Source organism: Rhinatrema bivittatum, chromosome 4 (genome assembly GCF_901001135.1).
Source record: "Rhinatrema bivittatum chromosome 4, aRhiBiv1.1, whole genome shotgun sequence".
Lineage (NCBI taxonomy): Eukaryota > Metazoa > Chordata > Amphibia > Gymnophiona > Rhinatrematidae > Rhinatrema > Rhinatrema bivittatum.
Window position 1 is genome coordinate 314006316 of NC_042618.1, and position 24935 is coordinate 314031250.

The following is a 24935-nucleotide window of genomic DNA, read 5'->3' on the forward strand; positions in this document are numbered from 1 at the left end:
CATTCAGGCTTGCATCCACCCCATGGGTCTTCACAAAATGCCTGGCCCTGGTGGCGATGCACCTTCACAGACTTGGGAGTGCATGTCTTCCCATATCTGGATGATTGGTTGGTCAAGAGCACATCTTAGGCAGGGGCCGTCAGGTCAATGCGTGTGAACATTCAGGTGTTGGAGTCACTAGGGTTTGTTCTCAACTACCCAAAGTCCCATCTCAGCCCATCACCTCGATTGGACTTCAGAGGAGCTCTGCTAGACACGGCTTAGGCCAAGGGCTTTCTACCCTGCCAGATGGCTGTCACTGTGGTGACCATTGCAGCAGAGATTCAATATAGAAACATAGAAATGACGGCAGAAGAAGACCAAATGGCCCATCCAGTCTGCCCAGCAAGCTTCACACATTTGTTTCTCATACTTATCTGTTTCTCTTAGCTCTTTGGTTCTATTTCCCTTCCACCCCCACCATTAATGTAGAGAGCAGTGATGGGGCTGCATCCAAGTGAAATATCAAGCTTGATTAGTTAGGGGTAGTAGGGGAAGTAACCGCCGCAATAAGCAAGCTACACCCATGCTTATTTGTTTTACCCAGACTGTGTTATTCAGCCCTTATTGGTTGTTTTTCTTCTCCCCTACCGTTGAAGCAGGGAGCTATGCTGGATATGCGTGTAGTAATGTTTTTCTTCTCCCCTGCCGTTGAAGCAGAGAGCTATGCTGGATATGCATTGAAAGTGAAGTATCAGGCTTATTTGGTTTGGGGTAGTAACCAGCAGATGTCAGCCTGGCACATGTTGAGGCTATTGGGCCATATGGCCGCAACCATCCATGTTACTCTCTTGGCATGTTTGCACATGCGCAGAGCCCAGTGGACTCTGAGGTCACAGTGGCGCCAGACCATTCAGGGCCTCCAGGATTGCATCCAAGTCACCCCGTCTCTCCAGGACTCACTGACCTGGTGGCGAGTACTTTCCAATCTTGATCAGGGTATCTCGTTTCAGAGTCTCCCCACTCAAATTGTCCTAACCATGGATGCATCTACCCTGGGGTTCATGTAGAAGGGCTTTGGTCCGCTCAAGAACGTTCTTACCAAATTAACTTCCTGGAGCTTAGTGCATTCAGGTATGCACTATGTACTTTCAGAGATTGGCTGTCCAGCAAAGTTGTCCTGATCTAGACCGACAACCAGGTAGCCATGTGGTATGTAAACAGCAGGAAGGCAGGGGATTGTACCTCCTGTGTCATGAAGCGGTACAGATCTGGTCGTGGGCACTGTCCCATGGGCTGGGGCTCAGGGCCATGTACCTGCCCGGGAAGGAGAACGTGGTAGTGGACAGGCTGAGTCGAGCCTTCAGACTCCATTAGTGGTTCCTGGACCAGGAGGTAGCAAATCTGATATTCTGTCTCTGGGGAAGACCAGACATAGATCTGTTGGCGTCCCCCTGCAACCGGAAGGTGCCTCGATTCTGCTCCCTGTACAGGTTTAACATTGTGAAATCCCTTAATTTTATACACCCAGAACCATCTAACCATATTACCGATGATTTCTGCAACAATATTGCACAATACGTTAAAGATAAAATAATCAAAATTTTCTCTGATTTCAATCACTTTCCAGTCCCTTACATCATTCTCCCCCCATCTACATGTTCTTGGTCTGACTTTTCCTCCTTGACTCCGCTGCCATAACTCTCATCCTATCAAAATTTAAAGCCTCTAATAGTCCCTTCAGTCCCTGCCCTGGTCAACTGTTACAGTGTATCCTGTAATGTCTGTTATCTGTCTTAGCCCAATTAGTTAACTCTTCACTTAATGCTGGATTATTTCCAAAGGCTCTTAATAGACCTCTATCCTACTCATCCCCAAAAAGAAACTATCCGGAGGGTGTTCCTTGGTGCACACATTATGTGCATACATATAATATGTGCTCTGTGGGTGGAGAGCATGGAGAATAAATGACATTTTGCAGAGCTACTCTAAAGCCAGTGGGAGTAATGCATCAGTTACAATATACCTAAAAGAGAATAAAATATAGATGGAACTCCTAATAACTAGGTAAATGTAAATCATACTATTGTGTGGCCAAGCCTAATGTAGGAAAGGCGTTAACAAAATCTACCCAGTGACTAGAAAACGGAGTGTGCATCCACCCTGATATAAAAAGAGATTAGGGAACAGACTAATTAGTATTGGCATGCAAACTCTCCCTCTTCAAGCAAGCACCAACAAGTACTAATCATACAGCATGACAAATTTTGACTTTAGATTTCATGCAAAGCCTGAATGTTTCCTGGAAATACGATCGGGGTATATGAGCTATTGCACAGGGCTTCCCAAATTCTGCCTTGGGACCCTCAACCTGGTCTGATTTTTAGGATCGCTGCAGTCCCTGGGGGCCTTTGTTTTCAGTTTTGATTTTATTTTCCTAGGAATTTATCAATGTTTATTACAACCAGAACTAAAATAGGAGAGATCAGGGAAAAAAAAGTAATCAATTTTCCAGGTAAGTATCATTTTTGCTCTTGTAATAAACACTAATAAATTCCTGGGAAAAATAAAATAAAAACTGAAAATGAAGGTCCCTTGCATACATTTGGGTTAAGAACCAGGTTAATTAGTAAATTTTCATTATCCTGACAGCCAGTCTTGGTTGACAGTCCTGAGAACTCCACAATAGAACTTAACATTCTACAGTACAGTGCCATTCACTAGTAATTGGTGAACATTTGCAGAACTCATGGGCAGCTGCATTCATTTTTGGTTGTCTGAATTAACCTGTTCATGCAGTTTACTGAAGTCCTTTTAAATATAATGTAAATAAGTCACTTGTTTCTTTTGCATTTATTTTTAATAGCATATCCCTTGCAATATCAAAACTGCATACCTGCCTAGTTAATTTAATGCTTGTATGAAACATTGCTATTTTCTGTGCTAAAGAAAATTTAAAACGCTTACAGTATGTTTTAAAAACTTTGATTTAAACTTTCAGGAGCAATTTTCAAAGTTATTTTTGCAGGTACCTGTAGAGAAAGTCCTTTTGAATATTCCCCCTCTCTCTCCATATGCAGAGAAAAGGGTTGGTGCTGGAGACCAGGATTAGGATGGGCCTACTAAAGTACAAGGGAGATTCATTTTGAAATCTGCATGCAAACATTACCCCATGTTCTTTGAACCTGTAAAGTATGCAGGGTAAAAAATCTTTGCCTCCAGCCCTAATGGATTTTCAAAGGGAAACTGTGGGGAGTTCCCCCTATGAAAATTAACTTGCAGCCCCCTGTAAGTAACATGCAGGGTTTTAAATTTCCTCTTCCCAATGTACTTAAGAGACGTATTTCATGCTTCATGGAAAGTATTTGTGTTTCTTGCCTAGTGGAATATGATTGCATTGCAGCAACTGTCTTTGAAGAGTTTTATGTTTGAGAAGATGGTGCTATAAGCAAGACTTAAGTTTCTAAACCTAGAATTTCTTTGGGTTGGTGGATCTACTCTGCAGCACTGGGATTCAGTTCCTGTCCATATAAAACTAAAATGAGAAGAATAGCAAGTTGTCTTTTATTAGAGTTGTATGCCATTTTTTTAAAATTAATCCCCTGCAGTTATGTTGTATTTGAGATTTATCAGGATGATGGCAGTACAACTCTTTAATGATTGGAGCAATAAGCATACTAATTTTTGAAGGATATGTAAAGTAGGAAGCGCTTTCTAAAAGTTAAGTTGCAGTTTTTGATTCTGGAAGAAAGATGATTAACACATTTATTTTGTACATTGTGATTTTAGTCAGAAAAACTGAGTCTGAGAAATCCAAGAGGATAATGTAATGCTGAGGCTTATTTTTCAATTTCTGTGATGGTATCACACTAATCCCATTGCTTTTGCAAATTACATTTGATAGAAATGGTTTACTTTTAGAAAACTAAATCTAATTCAACAGTTGGTAAACTAAATTTAAAACCAAGCTATTTGAGGAGTCACATGATATGTGCTGAGCCAACTCACTAAATTTATAGAAAACTAAATATTATTTGGGGGGTACAACTGTATGGACACATTTGTTCTGAGGTCTAGAGAATAAATAGTGTTTAAAAAATGTAACAAAAAAGTTACAAAAGAGAACAAACCTGGAAAAGCAAGATGGTAGAGCATGCAAAGAGAATTATTTATTACCTGCCTTTTTGAATGTAAATTCACCAAAAGTGATTTATAGTGTATTAGAATAGCAATGTATGAGCAAAGACCAATTGCAGCTTTACAAGTAGACCATTATAAATTTATGCAAATAAAATTATATGGGAGGAATCAGCTGCTGTGATTGCTGCAATACATGTTATACTGAAAAAACTGTTGAGTAATAGAATCAATAAGTGGAAAGCTAATGGAAGTTGACTGTCTGTGATGAGGCCCTCTGTTTACTCAGGGAGGAAAACCTGGACTGGATTATTTATTTATTTATATTCTTTTTTATACCGAAGTATAGCTGAGTGCCTTCACCCCGGTTTACAGTGTAACAATTTCATACAATGAACAGGTTATAAATTATAACAATATAAACATAGTTATAACATCTCGGCAGCAGCAGAGTATAACATGTTAGAATGAGACAATTTAAGGCTTAATTTAGAAGAAACTTATTAAAGAAGTATTAGAGTTTAACATGAAGGTTGATATTGATATATATATATTGATCATATCAGTCTGTGAATGATTGTCTAAACAACCATGTTTTTAGTTCTTTTTTGAATGTTTTGGAATCTTTGATGGAACTTAGGTATCCTGGGATAGAGTTCCATTCTGTTGGTCCAGCTATAGAGAAGGCTGTATGTCTGGTAGAGGATAGTTTCGCAGAAGAGAGAGGAAGAATGATTAGCTGTAATTTGTCAGAAGACCTTGAAGGGCGGGGTGATTTGTGAATTGCAATCATGTTGTCCAGAGATGAATTGTTGTCTTTGAAAATTTCGTTATGTAGAATAGTTAAGGATTTGTATTTAATTCTCTGTGAAGTTGGTAGCCAGTGAAGGTTTTTTAGGGTTGGGGAGATGTGATCAAACTTCCTTTTGCCGGTGAGCACTCGTGCAGCAGCATTTTGAAGTAATTGTAGTGGTTTTAGGGAGGATTTAGGTAGTCCTAAGAAAATTGCGTTGCAATAATCTAGGCTTGAGAAAATGAGGGTTTGAAGAATTGTTCTGAAGTCATTCGGGTACAGTAATGGTTTGAGATCTTTGAGGATCTGGAGTTTATAAAAGCCTTTTCTCGTTTTTATAGCTATGCAATTCTTAAGACTCAGATCATAATCAATCCAGATGCCAAGATCCTTTATTGGATTTTTCATTTGAATGTTGGAGTTGTCGATTTGAATGTAGGGAATTTGAGAAGAATGAGTTGAGAAGTTTCATTTTATTAAGATCCATTCGGTTTTGTTCATATTTAGGCATAGTTTTAGTTGGTTGAGAAAAATTTTGATTGAATTGAGGTATTTTACTGTGAGTTATATTTATTTATTTATTTATTTATTTAAACATTTTTGTATACCGAACATATTGTATACACTTCAAGTCGGTTTACAATAAAACAACTGACTGTCTTTAACGACATGTCTTAAAACAAATAAAATATTATAAATGATAAAGCAAAATTAGAAATTAAAATAAAACCCTATAAATAGTAACATTAAATTATATTATAATCAATTAAAACATAATAAAATACATACATTCATTCAATCTTCAAACTAATAATAGGGTTAAAAATAAAATAAAATAAAATCTGGTAGTTATATTTTAGTATTTTAATTCCCAGAAAAATCTGTTAGAATCAATCTGTTATAGTGAAAGCTTGCGTGTACAGCCATGTTTTTAGGTGCTTCTTGAAAAGCTGGATATTTTCCTCTAATCGTAGCTCAAGCGGGAGGGAATTCCACAATTTAGGGCCAGCTATCGAAAGGGCCCTTTCCCTAACTGCATTGAGGTGAGCTGATTTTACTGAAGGAACAGAAAGAAGTGCCTTGCCTAAGGACCGTAGGTTACGAGGAGGTATATGGATATGCAAAGCTGCATTCAGCCATTCATTATTATTGCCATATATGACTTTGTGAATCAGCGTTAAGCATTTGTATTTTATTCGATAGCTGATAGGAAGCCAATGCAAATTCATTAGAACTGGGGCGATGTGATCAAATTTATTAGAGTTAGATAGTAATCTCGCAGCCGCATTTTGCAAAAGTTGCAGTGGGCGAATAGTTACCAAGGGAAGGCCCAAAAAAAGGGCATTACAGTAATCCAATTTTGTCAGCAATAATGCCTGAAGCACTATTCGAAAATCATTATGATGTAGCAAAGGCTTTAGTTTTCTTAGAATTCGAAGTTTGTAAAAACCATCTTTTATTATGGTTTTTACAAATGCCTTTAAATGGAATTCGCTATCTAGTATAGCTCCCAAGCTCCTAACGTCATACTTGATGTTTAAGGCCGGCGGCATAGAATTGATTTCTAATTCAATTTTCTCTGTGACCTTATTACAGATATATAAAATTTCTGTTTTGGCATTATTAAGAGAGAGAGACATCTGAGTAAGAAGTTGATTAATGGAATTGTAATAAATGTCCCATAATTTCAAAGTAGTCCTTAGTGAATCTTTAATTGGAAGAATTATCTGAACATCGTCAGCAAAAATATAGTAAACCAATCCCAAACCTGCTAAAAATCTACATAGCGGTGCCATATATATATTAAACAACGTGGGAGAAAGAGACGACCCCTGCGGCACTCCTGTAATCAATCTCTTCACTTTAGATTCTACTGTGTTTATTTTGACTTTAAATGATCTCTCTGTTAGATAAGATGTAAACCAATCAAGAGTAGTATCTCTGAGACCAATTTCCTTAAGTCTACAAATCATGGACTCATGATTTATAGTATCGAAAGCCGCGGATATATCCAACAGAATAAGGAGATACGAATTTCCATGATCTAACCCTCTCAGGATAGTATCAGAGAGAGAAGTAAGAAGGGTCTCTGTACTATGTGACTTTCGAAATCCAAATTGAGATGGAAAAAGCAGTTGATGATTCTCTATGTATTCCACCAGTTGTTTATTCACAACTTTTTCCAAAAGCTTGGCAAGAAAAGGTATAGTCGAGATGGGACGATAATTAGCTAGGTTATCTGGGTCAAGATTTGGTTTCTTAATTAAAGGCTTGACCACAGAGCATTTAAGAGAATCAGGAAAACATCCTTCTTCTAGGGAGGTGTTTATAATATCTGCCAATGGCCGAGCTATAATGTCAGGTACTGATTGTAAAGTTTTGATAGTTAAAGAATCTTGGGGGTGAGCTGCTGGGTTCATGCCCTTAAGCAAATTAACTATTTCTATAGAAGATACTAGTTCAAAATTAGACCAGCTATTGGATGGATTCAAAGGGAGAGAAATAACCTGTTTGCTTTTTATAGATACTTTGTCTAAAATAAGTGAAATTTTTTCAATGAAATAGTTAGCAAGTTTATTCGTTTTTTCTTGCAAATCTTCTAATGATGCTGAAATACTTATAGGTTTAATGAGATTAGAAACATAAGAGAATAGTACTTTTGAATTAAATTGAAATTTATGGATTTTCTCAGCGTAAAAATCACGTTTTGCTGTATCTATAGCAACTCTATATTTTTGTAGCAACTCTCTATATTTGGTCCGGATATCTGGACAACGTGATTTTCGCCACGATCTTTCTGAACGACGTAATGCTTGCTTTAGGGTTTTCAGTTGATTTGTGAACCAGGGTGCTGCATGTGTATCATGGGAAGTAATCTGTTTTTTAATCAAAGGGCAAAACTCGTTTGCTATTTCCGCCATTATGGTTTCCCAGGAATTTACTGCTGTGGTGGATGAAGACAAATCTAGTTTAGTCAAAGCTTCAGGTAAAGCATTAGTAAGCTCATCTATTGTACAAGACTTCCTGAACTCTACATACGAAGTATTAGGTGTGTTCTTTAACATAGGTGACTTAATCGAAAGAGAAGTAGTCACCAAATAATGATCAGACCATGGTACTGGTTGACAGTTTGTACGAGATTTTACACTAACAGACTCGTTTATAAATATTAGATCTAAAGAATGGCCTGCTTGATGGGTTGATGAATTAACAATTTGGGTAAAACCAAGAGATTCTAAACTTGTTAAAAACTGATCACATGTGTCAGAAAGAGGAAAAACATCCATGTGCAGATTAAAATCACCCAAAATTAAGGCCGGTTTGTCTGAATCTAAAGTTGTGGCAATTAATTCAATAAGCGGGGAGCAGTTTAACTCCAATAAACCAGGAGGGGTATATACTAAATAAATCTGAAGTTCTTTAGATTTAAAAACGGCAACTTCATATTGTGGAGAGATGCTAATGTTTTGTTGTATCATATGTAGGTGTTTCCGAACTATTAACATAGTTCCTCCACCTTTTTTATTAGACTATCTAGGTGTAGAAAACACATCATATAGTGAATTAAGTATTTGGTTAGTGATCACATTATCAGTGGTTCGAAGCCATGTCTCCGTAATACCACAGATATCGGGTTTAACATCCCTAAGATGATCTATTAATATAGGGATTTTTTTTTAAATTGACTGGGCATTAAATAAAGATAAAGACAATACAGTTAGTGCCATTAATCTCATCTTAGAAATGCAATGTATCGGGATAAGACAACGATTATACGGTGGTCTTGCTCTCTTAACAGTTTTCTTGCGAACGATAGTAATTATACTTGGAATTAATGATTCTTCCATCTTAGTGAACTTACAGTTAGGGTAAAGATGTGATAAAGTCCAATGAAGAATCTAAGGTGCAACAAACCGAGCCCTCGTGGAAGACACGAAGGGGAAGCACAAAGGGGAGACCCCCTTTGGCTCGCCCCTTAGGCGCGCGACGTCTGAGTAGGTGTTTCAATTTAAGCAGCCCCCGCGCCCGATGACGTCAGCCGGGGAAGGTCGACGGCTCGCGGGGGAGGCGTCTCAGTCTCTGGGGAGAGTCGGGCTGTTAGCAAGAAGCAGCGCAAATAGATGCAGGCAGGCAAGCAAGCAACAAGACAGTTCGATTCTCAAGCGTCGAATGGGGTAGGACTACGATCCCCTGGGTAACAAACCTCCGACTGAGTAGGTGTTTCTTCAATGGTAGATGTTATGGGGATAAGTAGTTGAATATCGTCAGCATAAAGAAAGAAGGTGATGCCAAGATTGCAGATGAAGTGACAGAGTGGTAGAAGATAAATATTAAAGAGGATGGCAGATAAGGCAGATCCTTGTGGCACTCCTGTATCTAGAGGGTAGGGATCAGATGAGACGTTATTAAAGGTGACTTTGAAAAACCTGTCTTTTAGAAATGAAGTAAACCAATCAAGGGTATTTCCGGCAAGTCCTATGTTGGCAAGGCTTGATATTAGTAAATTGTGGTCAACTGTATCGAAGGCAGCAGATCGAGCATAATTAGTAAGTGGTTCAGATTGTTATCAAAGCCTCTTATTAATTTATTAGTTAGGTTTAACAGAAGGGTTTCAGTGCTGCGGTTCTTTCTGAAGCCATGTTGAGCGGGATGAAGTATGTTGTTGTTTTCAAGATGCTCATTTAGTTGAAGCAAAGCTGTTTTCTCAATCAATTTAGCAAGTAAAGGAAGGTTTGAGATTGGACGATAGTTGTTTAGATCAGTGGTTCTCAACCTTTTTTCGGCCGGGACACACCTGACAGATGGTTCTCATATGCGTGACACACTGAACATGTGACCGTCAAGGGGCAAAATGTAAATATACATTCTGCATCCTCAGGAATCCCCTCCACCCCCAAAAATGGGTGCAAAGCAGATCTAGGGCATTACCCTGTACAACTCGCCATACAAAAAAATATATTCTGGTTCTGATGACATCTCAGTAAAAGCAAAACAAACTCTCTTTACTGGCAGGCACAATACCCCTCCTTATGAAAAGAGAGTAATTTACCACTACAAATATTTAACCAGGCCCTAAACACTAATACACCTCCTATTAGGAAAACAGAGTAAGCCAAGCTGCTATAGATAGATACCTACTTAGAAATAATTGTAAAACTATACTAATAAATGTTACAAAACAACTGATGAACAGAATAACATCCAACAATTAAAAACTCATAAAAATTATTAAAAATTGTCCAAATATCAATAAAATATTTCAAAACAGCAGACACATCACATAATACCCAATAATTAAAATGGCAGTCAATCAAGAAAAATAAACTTAAAAAGCCGCCTTTACTTACCCTCTCCAGCAACTCTCCTACTCCTTTCCCTTGCAGACCAATAGCACTCACCAGAAGCAGCAGTGGCTGCTGAAGCTCTGTCCTCACAGTCCTCTTCCTTAGGGCCCACAACCAGTCACAACCAGTCTCTGTCTCACACAGACCAGTATCTCCCTAACTAGTATCTCTTCCTCACACTCACACCAGTCACCTCACTGACCAGTCTGTCTCTCTCTCTCACACACACACACACCAGTCATCTTCCTGACCAGTCTGTCTCTCTCTCATAGAAACACACCACCTCTGACCAGTCTCTCTCTCAATCACATACAAATGTTCTTGCTCCCATTCTACCACAACCCACAAAGCTGCCACTCACGCACCCAGGCACCAATTCTACCTCACACACAAAAAACTGCCACTCACGCACCCAGGCACCCATTCTGCCACACACACAAAAAGCTGCCACTCATGCACCCTGGCACCCATTCTACCACAACCCACAAAGCGCTGCCACTCACGCACCCTGGCACCCATTCTACCACAACCCACAAAGCTGCCACTCATGCACCCATTATACCACACACACACAAGCTCTCACTCATGCACCCAGGCACCCATTCTACCATACACACACACACACAAAGCTGCCACTCAGGCACCCATTCTACCACACACACACACAAAGCTGCACTCACACCCCCATTCTACCACACACACACACACAAAGCTGCACTCACACCCCCATTCTACCACACACACACACCCCCATTCTACCACACACACACAAAGTTGCACCCAGGCACACATTCTACCACACACGGAGTTTCTTCTCATTGCTTTCCCCAATAAGCCTGGCCTCCGCTTATCAGCTGCCGCTGACCTGACTTCCGGGGGTGCGCCGGGAATCTCCGCTCTTCAGTCCCTCCGGCTTAGCCTCCAGCAGCGGCGCACAGGTCTCTTCGTTCTTGACTTCAGTCCCGCCGGCGGTGCACGGGTCTCTCCATTCTTCGGCGGCAGCGCACGGGCCTCTCCACTCTTCGGCCGCCGGCGGCGGCGCACAGTCCTCTTCACTCTTCGGCCGCCGGCGGCCAAGAAGGAAGAATTCCCGCGGCACGGCCTTTCTTCTTCCCGCGCACCGCGTATCACTTCCTGTTCCGGGTCGGGGGGGTGGAATGCAGGCGCGGGAAGAAGAAAATGCCAGCTGCGGATGCCACAGTTGTTTTTTGCACCGCTGCCGTTCCCGCTGGGCTTGAACGTGCTGATAGCCCGGCGGCAACGGCAGCAGGGAAGAAAGAGCAGCGGGAGGGACCGGGAGCCACGCGACACACCTGCCGGTGCTTGGCGACACACTGGTGTGTCGCGACGCACCGGTTGAGAACCGCTGGTTTAGATCATTGGGATCTAGGTTCTTTTTCTTTGGGATAGGAGTAATAGTTGCAGTTTTCAGATTAGATGGAAGAAGACCCTCTTCAAGTGATTTGTTAATAATTGCAGCTAGTGTAGGAGAAATAATATGTGATATTTCCTTTAGAATACGGGTAGGAATAGAGTCTAGTTCATGTTGAGCTGGGTTTATTTTTTGAAGCATCTTTTCTAATTTAATGCTGGAAATTGGCTCAAATTTTGACCAGGAAGTTGATGGAGAAGTATTGTGAGGGATATTAAAAGAAGGAGTGTTGTTAAACGAGTCTGAGATTTTGTCAATTTTGTTTTTAAAGAACTTTGCTAGGTCTTGGCTCAGGTTGTTAGTATTGGATTACCCCAGGGAGAGCCGGGGCAGATCCAGGCAACAAAGTCCAGAGAGAGACTACATTTCCCAGGCTCTTTGAGCCGAGGCCAGACCAATGGGAAGAGAGAAAGGGGGCTGGTCAATCACCGGGAGGTGTGACCCCGGGGGAGGGAACACACACACCTGAACGCATGATGAGGGAGGAGGAGATGTAGGATGACGTTGAAGAGTTTAAATCAGAGGTCAGCTCCACAATGGGGGGAGAAGACATGGAGGTGGATTACCCGGAGAATGAAACTTAAATAGAGATGGAAATAGAGTAAGAGGCTACTCTGATCATTTTGTTGCTTGTTTGTTTGGAGGACTGGGAAGGCTGTTGCCTGCAGCACAACAGTGGGGAGAAGGGGCATGTTCTACTACTGCCTAGCAGGCCTGTAAAAGGAGTGCTAGAGCAAAGCTTATTTTGTTTGTTTCTCCCTACGAACTGATTGAACTTATAATTTAGTTTTTTATTGGAGCTATGAGTAAAAAAAGCAGATTGTGACCCGGGAGGATGGGAGAGAAAGCTGCCACTCGGGAGTTGTCCCTGAGGGGCTCTGGCCTCTACACTGGAGGAGGAAACCGCACTCCGGGTATAAATGCAAGAGGAGGCCCAGTTCCTCATAAAGTAATGACAGGAAGGTATAACCAGTAGGACAGTACTTTGCTAATGCTGGTAGTCTTTGTGGACTTTCTATTTCTCGGAGCTGAGCCGACAGGGACCGCTACAGCTGGCATGATGTAAAGCAGGACTATTCATGAGGCCATACTTCTAGCTGCTGCACCTGAAACAAAGAAGACCCAGTTGGAACGGTGAGTCCTGCAGAGCGGAATTACCTTTAGAAGTGCAGTCCATTGAGAACCAAGCCTTGGAATCTACACCGGCTGATTACTTCGGGACACTGTTATATTGAACAGGTGGAAGTGAAAATTCTTAATATAGAAACTCATGTTTTCAGAGAAAAGAATTCAGCAATTAAAAAAAAAACTTAAGCTATTTCACTATTGAGAAAATAGGAGCTATAGAAATAATTAAATATTTATTTAAAATATGTATTAGTGCATCCTCTGTGTGGGGCAGGTTCCAAATTGTACATGAAATAATTCAAAATAAGGACAATCTCATCAATAACAGAATAAGTAAACTAACAGGAACAGCGATGAATGCTTAAAAATTAATTTCTTAGTCTGAAATCTCTATGAATATGAGGCAAAAGCCTCTGTGGAAAAAGTATTATAAAAGCCCTGGGATCTTTGATAGATCTAATGATCAGAGGTTGTGAGTTCCTTAGCATTGGGCCTCCAATTGAAAAGGCCCTTTCTATGGTTTCTTCTAGATGCACTATCTTTTTTTTTTAATAATCTAAATGTATGAATTTTTTAAAATACAAATTCCATTCATTTGCTCACATAAAGGTCAGACTAACTGACCTGTAGTTCCTAGCCTTCTCCTTACTTCCATTTTTATGAATAGGAACCATATTTGCCCTCTTCCAGTCCTTCGGAACTACTCCAGACTCTAAAGAAGGATTGAAAAGATCAGCCAGCAAAGCTGCCAGGGCTTCTCTAAATTCCCTTAGTACTCTCGGATTTATCCCATGTGGCTCCACTTAGTTAGCTCCTCTTGAACACACTTTTCTGAAAATCGATTGAGGTTTACCTTGCTTACATTTTTATTTCTGTTTATTTTATGTGGTCCTGCTCCTGGCCCTTCCACAGAGGATAATTTTCAGAGTTGCTTGTATGCGCCCATGTACGCATGTAGATGGGCATATGCAAATTTACTACTGTAATTAATAACTTGTGCTCAGATGATATACCCAGGTTATAAAATACGAGTACATATGCAAGCAGATCTGCTCACATATGTAAAAAATGCGAACTGCGCAAGTTTGGACTTATCTGAATTAGTTCCAATTTTTCCAGCTGAGTAGTAGCAGTTGCTACTTAGCTGGATAAGTCTGAAAAGCGTTGTCTGTGAAGGTAGCGCTTTTCGGATCACCCATGTATGAAGATAGCTGGATAAGTTTAAAAAAAACTATTTAGAAGGATAAGTCTTGGGGGGGTGGAGTCAAGATGGTGCCTTGAACAGACGTGTTGCTCAGACCTGTATCAGCGGTTTTACTCCAGGAAAGATTTCTAAGAAAATTATGCCGCCAAAGCGTAAGGGGAAAACTAGGAATTACCCCTCGATACCTGCACTTCCCTCCGGACAGAGGACTATCTTGCAATGCGTCGGGAAACTGGCAATATCGGAGCTAGGAGGTCCGGCTGTCGGGTCACAGGAAGGAGAATGTGACCCGACCTCGGAAGCAGTTTCCCTAAGCCCCTTGGACAATAGACTGTCTCTGGCAGTGTGCAGAACCTCAACACCACGTTTGGGACTGAGCCCCGGGTGAGCGGATTTACCAACCTGAGGGGGCTGTGGGAATGGAAGAACCGGCGCAATCCTCCATGAACAATGGAGAGAGCTACCGCGGAGATTTGGATCAGGATAGAGGAGGAGACCAAACCAATGGCGAAGGTGAGTGGTCTGTGTTATGCCCTCTTCCCCCCGAAATAGCTTTGGCCATGTAGAGGCCAGAGGTAGTGACCTTAGAGGCCAGAGGTAGTGACCTTAGATTCACTATGGAATCTATCGCTTGCCATGGTAAAGGCTTTTGAGATGTGCTCAGGGAAAATAAACGCCATTTCATTACAAATGGAAGCAATGAACAAAAATTTTCAAGGACATAAATCAGAAATAGATGAAAAAATTAAAAATATAGAGACTGAGATTAATCAAACCAAACAAGTGCAGGCAACGATTATACAAGATTGTAATACTATCAACAGGAAAATCGAAAATATAGAGAATAAATTGAGACATTTGCATTTGGGGTTACTCAATTTTCCCAGGGTGATTGAAGAAATTCCCAGGTTGACAATTAAAAGATATTTCTCCGAAGTATTGGAAATTCCCTCTGAGCAGACTCCACCCCTGGAAAAAGTATTTTTTCTACCTATTCGGGGTAACCAGCAAACACAAGTGCCTCCTAATGTGTTAGAAAATCTAACAGCTTTTCTTGAAACATCCACATGTGAAGTTGCAGAAAGATCTACTTTATTAATTTCCTGCTTTACTGAAAATGATTTGGGAACAATCATGCGTGCCTACTTCAAGAAAATTAAAGCTGTGTTTCTGGGTTCAAAAGTGAGAATATTTCAACGCAAGTCAAAAGGAAAAAACTTTCTTGCTCTAAAACAAGAAGTACTTGCCGTGGGAGCCTCATTCTATCTAAGGTTCCCCTGCAAATGCATTGTAAAGTTTGAAAGCAACAGCTATATCTTTTCCCAACCTGATCTACTCAGAAGCTTTATTGAGGCAAAGAAAACATCGCTGCAGTTAGGTAGTGGTTAATACCATCCACACAAGAAAATAACCGGTCTCAACAAGTCGCCTTTTTTTCTAAAAAGTTATCTATTACCTTTTTTTCCCCTTTAATTTGCATGTACTCTACCCCCATTATTTAGGGGTCTAAAGGGTTAAGATTAATAATTTAAGTTGAACAAATTACTTTATTTGTAATTGTATTAATGTGGATTTTTTTTTCTTTTTCTGATTCTTAACCATATTTCATGACAAAGTTCATGATTAATAAAGGTTAAATATAAGAAGGATAAGTCTTAAAATGCTACTTACCTGGTTAAGTAAGAGAACTGGATAAGTCAAAAAGTGCTACTTATCTGGTTATATCTGATAGCTAAATATTTAGAGCTGTTACTTATTTGGCTACTAGCCAGATAAGAGCCTAAGACTGGGTAAGTAGCTCTTTATTTTTTGTGTTTCTTAATTATCCAGCTCATACATTCCCAGATAGGTCTGAAAAGCATTACTTAGATGTATAAGTAATGCTTTTCAGACTTATCTAGCTAAATAGCACCTGCTGCTACTTAGCTGAGTAAATCAGAAATGTAGCCAGATAAGTGCCGCTGCTTATCTGAGTAAGTTCAAATTTGTCCATCTATATAGCAGCAAAGGTGCTACTTAGATAAATTGGAATTTAGCCAGATAAGTGTGCACTAATGATATACCCATGTACATGTCCATGAGGGCTAGTATCCTGTTTCCAACAGTGGCCATGCCAGGTCACAAGTACCTGGCAGAATCCTAAGGGGTTGATAGATTCCAAGCTGTTTATCCCAAGAATAAGCAGTGGATTTCTGCAACTCTTCCTTAATAATTAATTGACTTTTCCTCCAGGAACTTGTCCAAACCTTTTTTTACATGCAGCTACACTAATAGGGGTAGATTTTCAAACATATGCATGCGCATGCTGGATTTTATAATCCGTGTGCGTGGGGGGGGGGGAGATTTTGCAATTTCTGCATGGTTATGCAATCGGGCCTTCCCCAGTTCCCTCCCAGTCTGCTACAATTAAGGATTGGACTGGGAGGGAATGCCCTAACCCCCTGTCTAACCTTGGATGATTTTTTTTATTTTATTACTTGCTGCTCCTCGGGAGCAGAAGTAATTTACTGGCGTGTGCTTCCCTGGGACAGCAGCTAATGGCCACTTTCCGGCCCACTCCATACCGCCCCACCCCTCCCTGCCCAGAGCATGCCTCCTCAGCTCGCCCCTTTCTCAGGGCTTGGCATTTGTGCAAGTATCGCCACTTACGCACATGGCTGGGCCGTTTTGAAAATGCGTGCAGCAAGTGTTTTCTCTTATTAGTTTTAAATGTATTACCTAGTAACTTCATTGTGTTTCCCCTGGTCTTTGTACTTTTCGAAGGAGTAAACTGATTGTTTACTCGTTCAATTCCAGTCATTTTATAGACCTCTATCATATTTCCCCTCGGCCATTTCTTCTCCAAGCTGAAGAGTCCTAACCTCTCATCTTTCTTCATAGGGGATTTGTTCCATCTCCTTTATTGTCTTGGTCGCCCATCTTTGTACCTTTTCTAATTCTTGAGATGTGGTGACCAGAACTGAACACAGTACTCAATCTGAGGTCGCACCATGGAGCAATGCAGAGGCATTATGATTTTCTCTGCTTTATTCTCCATTTCTTTTCTAATAATCCCTAGCATTCCGTTTGCTTTCTTGGCTGCTACTGCTGCACACTGAGCAGACGATTTCAACGTATTTTCAACAATGGCACCTAAATCCATTTCCCGAGTGTTGAATCCTAATGGGGAACCCCATGCATTTTGTAGCTATAATTTGGGTCACTCTTCCCTAAGTGCATCACTTTTCACTTTTTTGCATTAAATTTCATTTGCATGCCCAGTCTTTGCATGTCCTCTTGCAATTTCTCACAATCTTCTTGTGATTTGACAACTTTGAATAATTTTGTGTCATCTGCAAAGTTGATCACCTCGCTTGTTCCCATTTCCAGGTTATTTATAAATATTTTTAAAAGCATTGGTCCCAGAACAGATCCCTGGGGCACTCCACTATTCACCTTTTTCCATTGGGAAAATTAACCATTTAGCCCTACTCTCAGTTTTCTATCTTTTTAAACATTTGGCAATCCACAATAGGACACTGCCCCCTATCCTATGACTTTTTAATTTCCTAAGAAGTCTCTCATGAGGGACTTTGTCAAATGCTTGCTGGAAATCCAGATACACTATATCAACTGGCTCACCTTTATCATCCACATGTTTGTTTATGCTCTCAAAAAATGTAGCAAATTTGTGAGGCAAGACTTCCCTTGGCTAAATACATATTGGCTTTGTTCCATTAATCTGTTCTTATCTCTATGTTTAGCAATTTTGTTCTTTATGATAGTTTCTATCATTTTGTCTGGCACAGACATCAGACTCGCTGGTCTGTAACTTTCTGAATCACCCCTTGATCATTTTTTAAAAATTGGCATTACCATTGGCAACCCTCCAATATTTAGCTACCATAGATGATGATATTGATAGTTTACAAATTTCCAATAGCAGATCCACAATTTCATTTCTCAATTCTTTCAGGACTTTGAGATGTATGTCATCTGATCCAGGTGATTTGCTACTCTTTATTTTTGTCAATTTGCCCTAGTACATCTTCCAGGTTTAGTGAGATTTGTTTCAATTCCTCTGAATTATCACCTTTGAATATCATTTCTGGCATGGGTATATCTCTACAAACAATCTAACAAGGTTTCCAGGTCAATTATTTGATTTTCATACGCCACATAAATAAATGTATTTTATATTATAAAAGAATATGTAGGACTACTTCCAACTGGATCTGTATAACAGTCAGACCCAACACTTTATGGAACTCTTACTACCCTTCGGGGTCACTAGTTGGGTACCCGCTCCTCGGGGGCCTCTCTGCTTCTTTCAGGTGCTATCAGGAAACGGGTACTCACTCCTCGAGGGCCCAAGTTCCCTGTGTTGCTGCCTGCAACTTCTACCTTCTACTTGGAAGAACTAACTATAGTCACCATCTGTGAGTACAGATACCATCTCTCTCTACAGTACTGCTTCGCCGGAATCAGATACTCGCTCCTCAAGGGTCTGCCCTCTGCTACGGTGCCAGACCTCTTGTCTAGTGGAATCTCTGCTACTGCTAGTGAGTACAACGCTACCGAGTCTCTCTGCTCTAAGGGATCAGGTACTCGGTCCTTGAGGGCCTGCTCTCCCTGTCTCAGAGCTCTCCTATTCTACTTGGGACTCTGAATGCTCTGTGTGCTCATAACTCTGTCTCTTTCCACTACAGCACAGCCCAGCAGAGGATTCGCTGTTCCAGCGTTCTGTGAGAGACGTGCCCAGCCGGGCTCTACAACTGCTACTCACTACTGCCACCTCTGGTGGTTCCATATACTGTTTAATAAAAGATTCAAATCTGTGTTTGTCTGTCCGGAGTTTAGCCTTACATTGTGGTCCCTCACGGGACTGCCCCCCATGGGCGTGGTCAGCTGCCACAGTGTCCAAGGATCCACCCAAACACCAATAACCCTAACACTGTCCCCCTACCTACCACACCATTCCTCCTCTCCTTTTGGCTTTCCCTTCTCTGCAGCAGCAGAAGTTCTGTTTCTGCTAGTTCTGCTGCCTCTGTGGCTGAGTGCACATTCCCACACAGCTGTGTCTTGTATGCTCATTGTAGCTGTCAGGGTTCGCTTTTTGCCTGCTTGTCTGGCCCTGGTGCTGATTCTCTCCAGCTCATGGTTTGATTGGGGTCCTATGCAGCATTGCTTAACACAATATGCATTTAGTGGATCACAGAATACCTCAGCAATGCATTGTCAGAGAGATACCATGACTTTTGCTAAATGTGTGTAATAGAGAGTTATCTATATACATATACACACACTATCTGTCATTTGGTGAGCATTCACCGGAGAATTTCTTCCTCAGCTCAACCCCATCACTTTTCCTTCCACAAGCTCAGTGCACCCAACTCCCTCATCAGCCTGAGCTGCCTTGAGCAGTCTCAGCTTTCCTCTCTGCCCTGCCTGACTCCTGTTCCTTGTTTCCTCTGTCTCCTTATCACGCTTAGATGTACATTGTTCTTCAGGCTGACCCTCTGACTCCTTCCAGTGCTATGGCTTTGCAAAGAGCATTCTAAGAACATAAGAACAAGAGAAATTGCCATTATAGATCATTATAAATATATTGAAAAGCACCAGTCCAAGTATAGATCAGTGAGAGACTCCACTGTTTACCCTTTTCCACTGAGAGAATTGACCATTTAATCCTACTCTTCCTGTCTTTTAACCAGTTTGTAATCCATGAAAGGACATCACCTCCTCTCCCATGACTTTTTAGTTTTGTTATAAGCTTCTCATGTCAAATTCCTTCTGAAAATCCAAATACACTACATCTACCAGTTCACCTTTAACCACATGTTTATTAACCCCTTCAAAAAAATGAAGCAGATTTGTGAGGCAAGCCTTGGGTAAAGCCATGCTGACTGTGTTCCATTAAACCATGTCTTTCTATATGCTCTATGTCTTGTATCTCTGAACAGTCTAAATTCTTCAGATACCACACCATTAGTTATCACCAATGCTTTAACTTCTGAGATAACATATTCATTCTTCCTAAAATTTGGTCTGTAAAATCTAATTTCTCTAAAATGAAATTTATTGACCATGAGACCTAATCAATTGCATTTTTGGCATCTAAATTAATTAACACAGAACAAATTTCCTCGACAGTACAAGGCTCCAAATTGTCCAGCAATTTCTTAAAGTTTACAGAAGCTTGTCTTCCTTGAATGAAGTCCACCTTAACAATCAAAAATGGAAGTGAAGAAGTGTGGCATCAGAAGAACTGGCAATTGAGACTCTGGACAGATGCTGCAGACCCTGATTATTACTGTACTGCTGACCGATTGCCAGTGCTGCCTGGCACTTCTGCTTATCTAATGTCACCCACCAATTTTGAACCTACTAGTGGTGCAGGAATTGACAAGCAGCCCTGGGTGCAGCTGCAGGGGTTAAATGGTCGCTAAGGAAGAGGCAGCACCAGTAATGGTTGCACAGCTTTTCTGCCAGAGGAGAGGCCAAGTCTGCCCCTACTGGGGCATGCTTAGAGATGGTGATTCTCACACACGTCCTCAGCGGGTCAGGTGGGCTGCATACCTTCTCAATTTGCCCTTCTCAATTTTAGAACCTCTAGTAATTAAGCTTAGAGGGTTCACTGAATATCAGGTTATTGCATTAAGTAAAGTTGAAATCCAGTTGTTATTTGCAGGCAACATTCTACTGTTTATTTTAAACCCCATGGATCACTTTCAGTAGGTTTGTACATCTTGAGCTGGTTTTATATTGAATCCTGAAAAGGTCTGAAATGTTGAGTATTTGTGAAGAGTCAGAAGGGGTGTGGAAAAAAGTATTTGTATTAACATCTTAAAATATTTGAGATTATTGATTCCCAATTTTTAATTTAATTTTGGATTTTGACTACCTTTCCAAATGGCACTCCTGGTGTTGAATAGCAAATTAAGTGAGTACCTGAGGCAGCAGGAGATGAACTGACTTGCTCAGAGTCTCACAAGGTGTGTTGGTGAGGAAAGTGGGATTTGAAATCGGGTTTCCCTGGTTCTTAGCCTATTGCTCTAATTATTCCTTTGGGTCAGTCTTCTGTGAGCAGGAACAATCCCCAGTTTCTCCTGCAGAATAGCTGCTGGTAAACCCGAGGCGGCGCCATTTTGTTGTACAACCAAGGCTTGATCGGCAGCGATTGTGTAATGCTGCAATAGCCAGGCAGGAGTGAATAGAGGATTGTTTCTGCCTCTAGAACAGTGCTTCTCAACAGGTGTGTTGGGACACACTGGTGTGTCGCGAGGTCCTGCGAGGTGTGTCGTAGGGCCAGCAGATGGCTGCCTCCTTATCAGCCCTGGTGGCAGTTGGTTAACTTCTCTTACATTGGGCCAGATGGGATACTACTCACTTCCTTCTCTTCTTTCTGGCCCAGTGGGAGGCTGTTCCTCCTTCTCCCAGATCAGAGAGAGACAGTGCCAGCTCCTGCTGTTCTGGGCCTGAGGGGATGCAAACTTTATCTTCCCCTACTGAGTCTGGGAGTGATGCTACTGCTGATCTCTTCACCCTGTGGAGGGTGGGGAAAGGAGGTTGGGGATACTGGGAAGATGAAGGTGGAATAGAGAACGAGTGTGGGGGCTGCTGAGCAGGAAGGGGTGGGAAATAGGGGGTCGGGGTAGCTGGGCAGGCAGGGAGATGGGATGAAGGTGGTAAGCAGGGGAGAGAGAGGGAGCACAAGGAAGAGGATATGGGGGGGCTCAGGAATGCTGGGCAGGGATGAGAGTGTGAGCAGATGATTGAAAGGGAGTAATTGGGAAAAGTGAAGGATGATGGAGGTATGGATGGGGGAGTAAAAAGGGGGTGCAAGAGCCATATAATATGTCAGTTTGGGGAATGTGCATTTCTTCTCTCTTTGTACTTTGCTCAGTGTAGGAGGATATGTATTTCTGTTTCTAGCTCTCCAGTTTTGCACTGCATGCAGAGTGGCCTTTTGAGGTTTCCATTCCAGTTTGAGTCTCCACATTTGTAACTTGTGGTCTTTTATTCTGTATTTGGTGAAGGTCGGATCCATAAGTGTGACCGAGGTGAGGTATTTTACTAGTAGGTCGGGATTTGTATCAATCTTCTTTGTTGCGTTTTCTCTTTCTCAATAGGACATGCGTTGGTGCTGCACAGCTGTCTTTTCATAGGAAGGGCTATTGCTGTTTTGAGTTCTTGGAGTTAGTATTGCAATGGTATGGAAGGTTTGTTATATATGTGCTGAGTGGTTTTATTTTTCAGGTTTTGTATTTTACAAAGTGCCTGGAGGTAAGGGAGTTTGTGTTTCTGTTACTGAGACAGCACCAGAATATCTCTTTTATATTTATTTATTTATTTACAATCTTTTCTATACCGGCAAGTTAAATACCATCACAACGGTTTACAGTAAGGCACATAAATTAATGTTAAGTGTATAGTATCATACATTCTAAACAGGTGCCATAAAGATTTGTATATAGCGAGTTGTATTTGAAATATCCTAGTTCTGCTCTGCATTCAATGTTTGGAGATGAGGGGGGAGAATGGGGGGTGTTCGGGTTCCTATGGATGCAGAGTATGTGTTTAGATTTAGCCCTGTGATGGTCCAGTTTTCAGTGTGTCCTGACTGTAAGCATTATCTGCCAGGTGTGTCCCAAGAGAAAAAAGGTTGAGAACCACTGCCCTAGAAAACCCAAACTGCGATGGGATAAGGGCTGGGGTGAGGGGAGGTTTCTGGAATGTTGGCGTGGTTGTATTTGAGATGGGTTTGGCAGGTTTTGGGAGGGAATTGCAGACCTGGAAAAGGGGCAGGTGCAATGGGGGGAATGGCTCCTACCCCCCCTGGAACCCCAGCTAGAACTGTGGTGGGGTAAGGACCGACTGGTAGAAAGTTATTCGGTTGGGGGGGGGGGGGGGGTCCTTGATTTGAGCATGTTAAATAGGTGGGGAGAAAGACTGCAACCCTGACCTGCTCTTTCTTTATATTTTAATTTTGAATATCCTGGTTAGTGGCTGATGGGGGAGCACATGTGCGCTGACAAATGCATGTGCTCCCCACTAGTTGCTGACAGACACTACACATGTATTACACATATATATGGTGCCAGTATATCTTAACAGTTTTAAAACTATTTTAATCCATTCAGTTCTTCAACTGGGTTCAAAATAAATACATCACAAAGAATTAATTTTTGGAAGCTACAATCTCAATTAAGAATAGAAATTTGTTTTTCTATGCAGAAATTCAGTTGACAGCTTTTTTTTTTTTTTGTAGTTTTCTAGCTCAATTTGAATCTGCCCTTGCTGTGCCATCAGGAATCTTCCTTCGCAGCTACCTGGGGTGTTAATTTCATTTTTTTGTTCTTCCTCCCGTCTAACCCAGTTGTTGCAATGCTAGTTTTCTGGTAGCTCAAAGGAGCAAGGAGCTACTGGGCCAGAAAAGTTGTATTGGCAAGAGGATGGGAAACGGAGAACACTATTTCTCTGTCTTGTGAATTGGTTTTCATGTCCTTTGTAGTTATAGAAACTACAGGTACAAGAAATACTTGAAGGCTGAACAATTATTTTATTTACACTAACAGAGAATCAGAAACATTAGGCAAAAGAATCAGTAAATTAAAGTTCTCCAGAAAATAACATTTTCTGTAAAATAACTGTCAGTTTTTTTTCCCTTTCCTCAGTGCTTTGGTAATAACTGCAGTGTTTGACCGGGTTGTGAACTGCAGAAAAGCAGCCTCGGTGAGTGAAACTATTTTTTAATTATATGTAAAGAAAGTAATCTGCATTGTTTTTGGGGGGATTTCCATTGAGGTTTACAAAGGTAATCTTTTCTTTTGCCTTTTTGGTGTCTCTAATGAGAGAGAACAACTTCTGAAAGACAGCATGCATTGTGGTCAGCTAATCCTGGTCTTCTCATATCATCCAAATATGATTCTCTTCAAGTTCCCTATAGAAGTTTACATTTCATTATTCATATAAAAGTTTTAGTAAGCATTTATGCAACTAACAGGATTTATTACACAATATTGCCTGCTGTTACAGGGTTGTCAGTGTAATACAGTGGTTCCCAACCTTTTTTGTGTCGCGGCACACCTGGCATTGGGCTAACTTCATCATGACACTCCTTCACCTACCCTATCGCCTATTTCCCTGGCATCATCATTCTCTCTTTTCTTTCTTCTCCTCCCCCAACCCCTGGTATTACCTTCCCTTCACTTTTTGCCCCCCCCCCCGCATCATCACCTTTTCTCTTCCTCCCTTCCCTCTCCCAACCCTCACATCACTATCTTTTTCCTCTCTCTTCCCTCTCCTGCAATCCTCATCTTCTCTCCACCACCCTTGGCATCATCACCTTCTCCTCATGTCCAGCTCCCCTATCCCCCAGCATCATTACCTTCCCTTCCGTTTCTCTTTACTCCCTGGCATCATCACCTTCTCTTCCCTTTTCTCTCCCCTTACTCCCTAATATTATCACCTCCTACCCCCTCCTCCCCTTTTTCATCATCACTTTCCCCTCCATTGTCTCTCCCTCCACCATCTTGGCATCACTACCTTTCTACTCTCTCCCTCCACCCCCTGATATTTCTATGCCCTCTTGTTCCACCACTCCCTTCCATCACCTTACATGCCCTCTTGTTCCACCACTCCCTTCCATCACCTTACATTTCCTACTCTCTGCCCTCCTTGGCATCAGCACATTCTCTTTCCTTCCTTCTCTCCACCCCCTTTCCCCATCACCTTCCCTTCCCTCTCCCCCAACACCCCCAGCTTCCTAACAAATTTGGCTGCCCCTTCCAGCAGCACCTTTCTGGTGATGTTTCTTTCTCCTCTGCCTGTTTCCCTCTGTAATAGGAACTGCATGGGGCCAGCTGTACTTGTGAGCCTACAGGGTCCAGTGCAGTTTTAATTGTAGAGGAGAGACAGCAGAGGGGAAAGCAGAAA

The 24935-nt window shown here is 41.4% G+C and overlaps 1 protein-coding gene across 3 annotated transcripts in view; it reads left to right on the top strand.

The window, feature by feature from the left end:
* Positions 1–24935, top strand: part of TBCD (tubulin folding cofactor D) — a 974871-nt gene that overhangs the window by 399904 nt on the left and 550032 nt on the right. For all 3 annotated transcript variants that reach the window (XM_029600281.1, XM_029600283.1, XM_029600282.1), the window contains exon 16: positions 23675–23732. In XM_029600281.1, coding sequence (XP_029456141.1) covers positions 23675–23732 — 58 coding nt within the window. The remainder of the gene's footprint in view (positions 1–23674; positions 23733–24935) is intronic.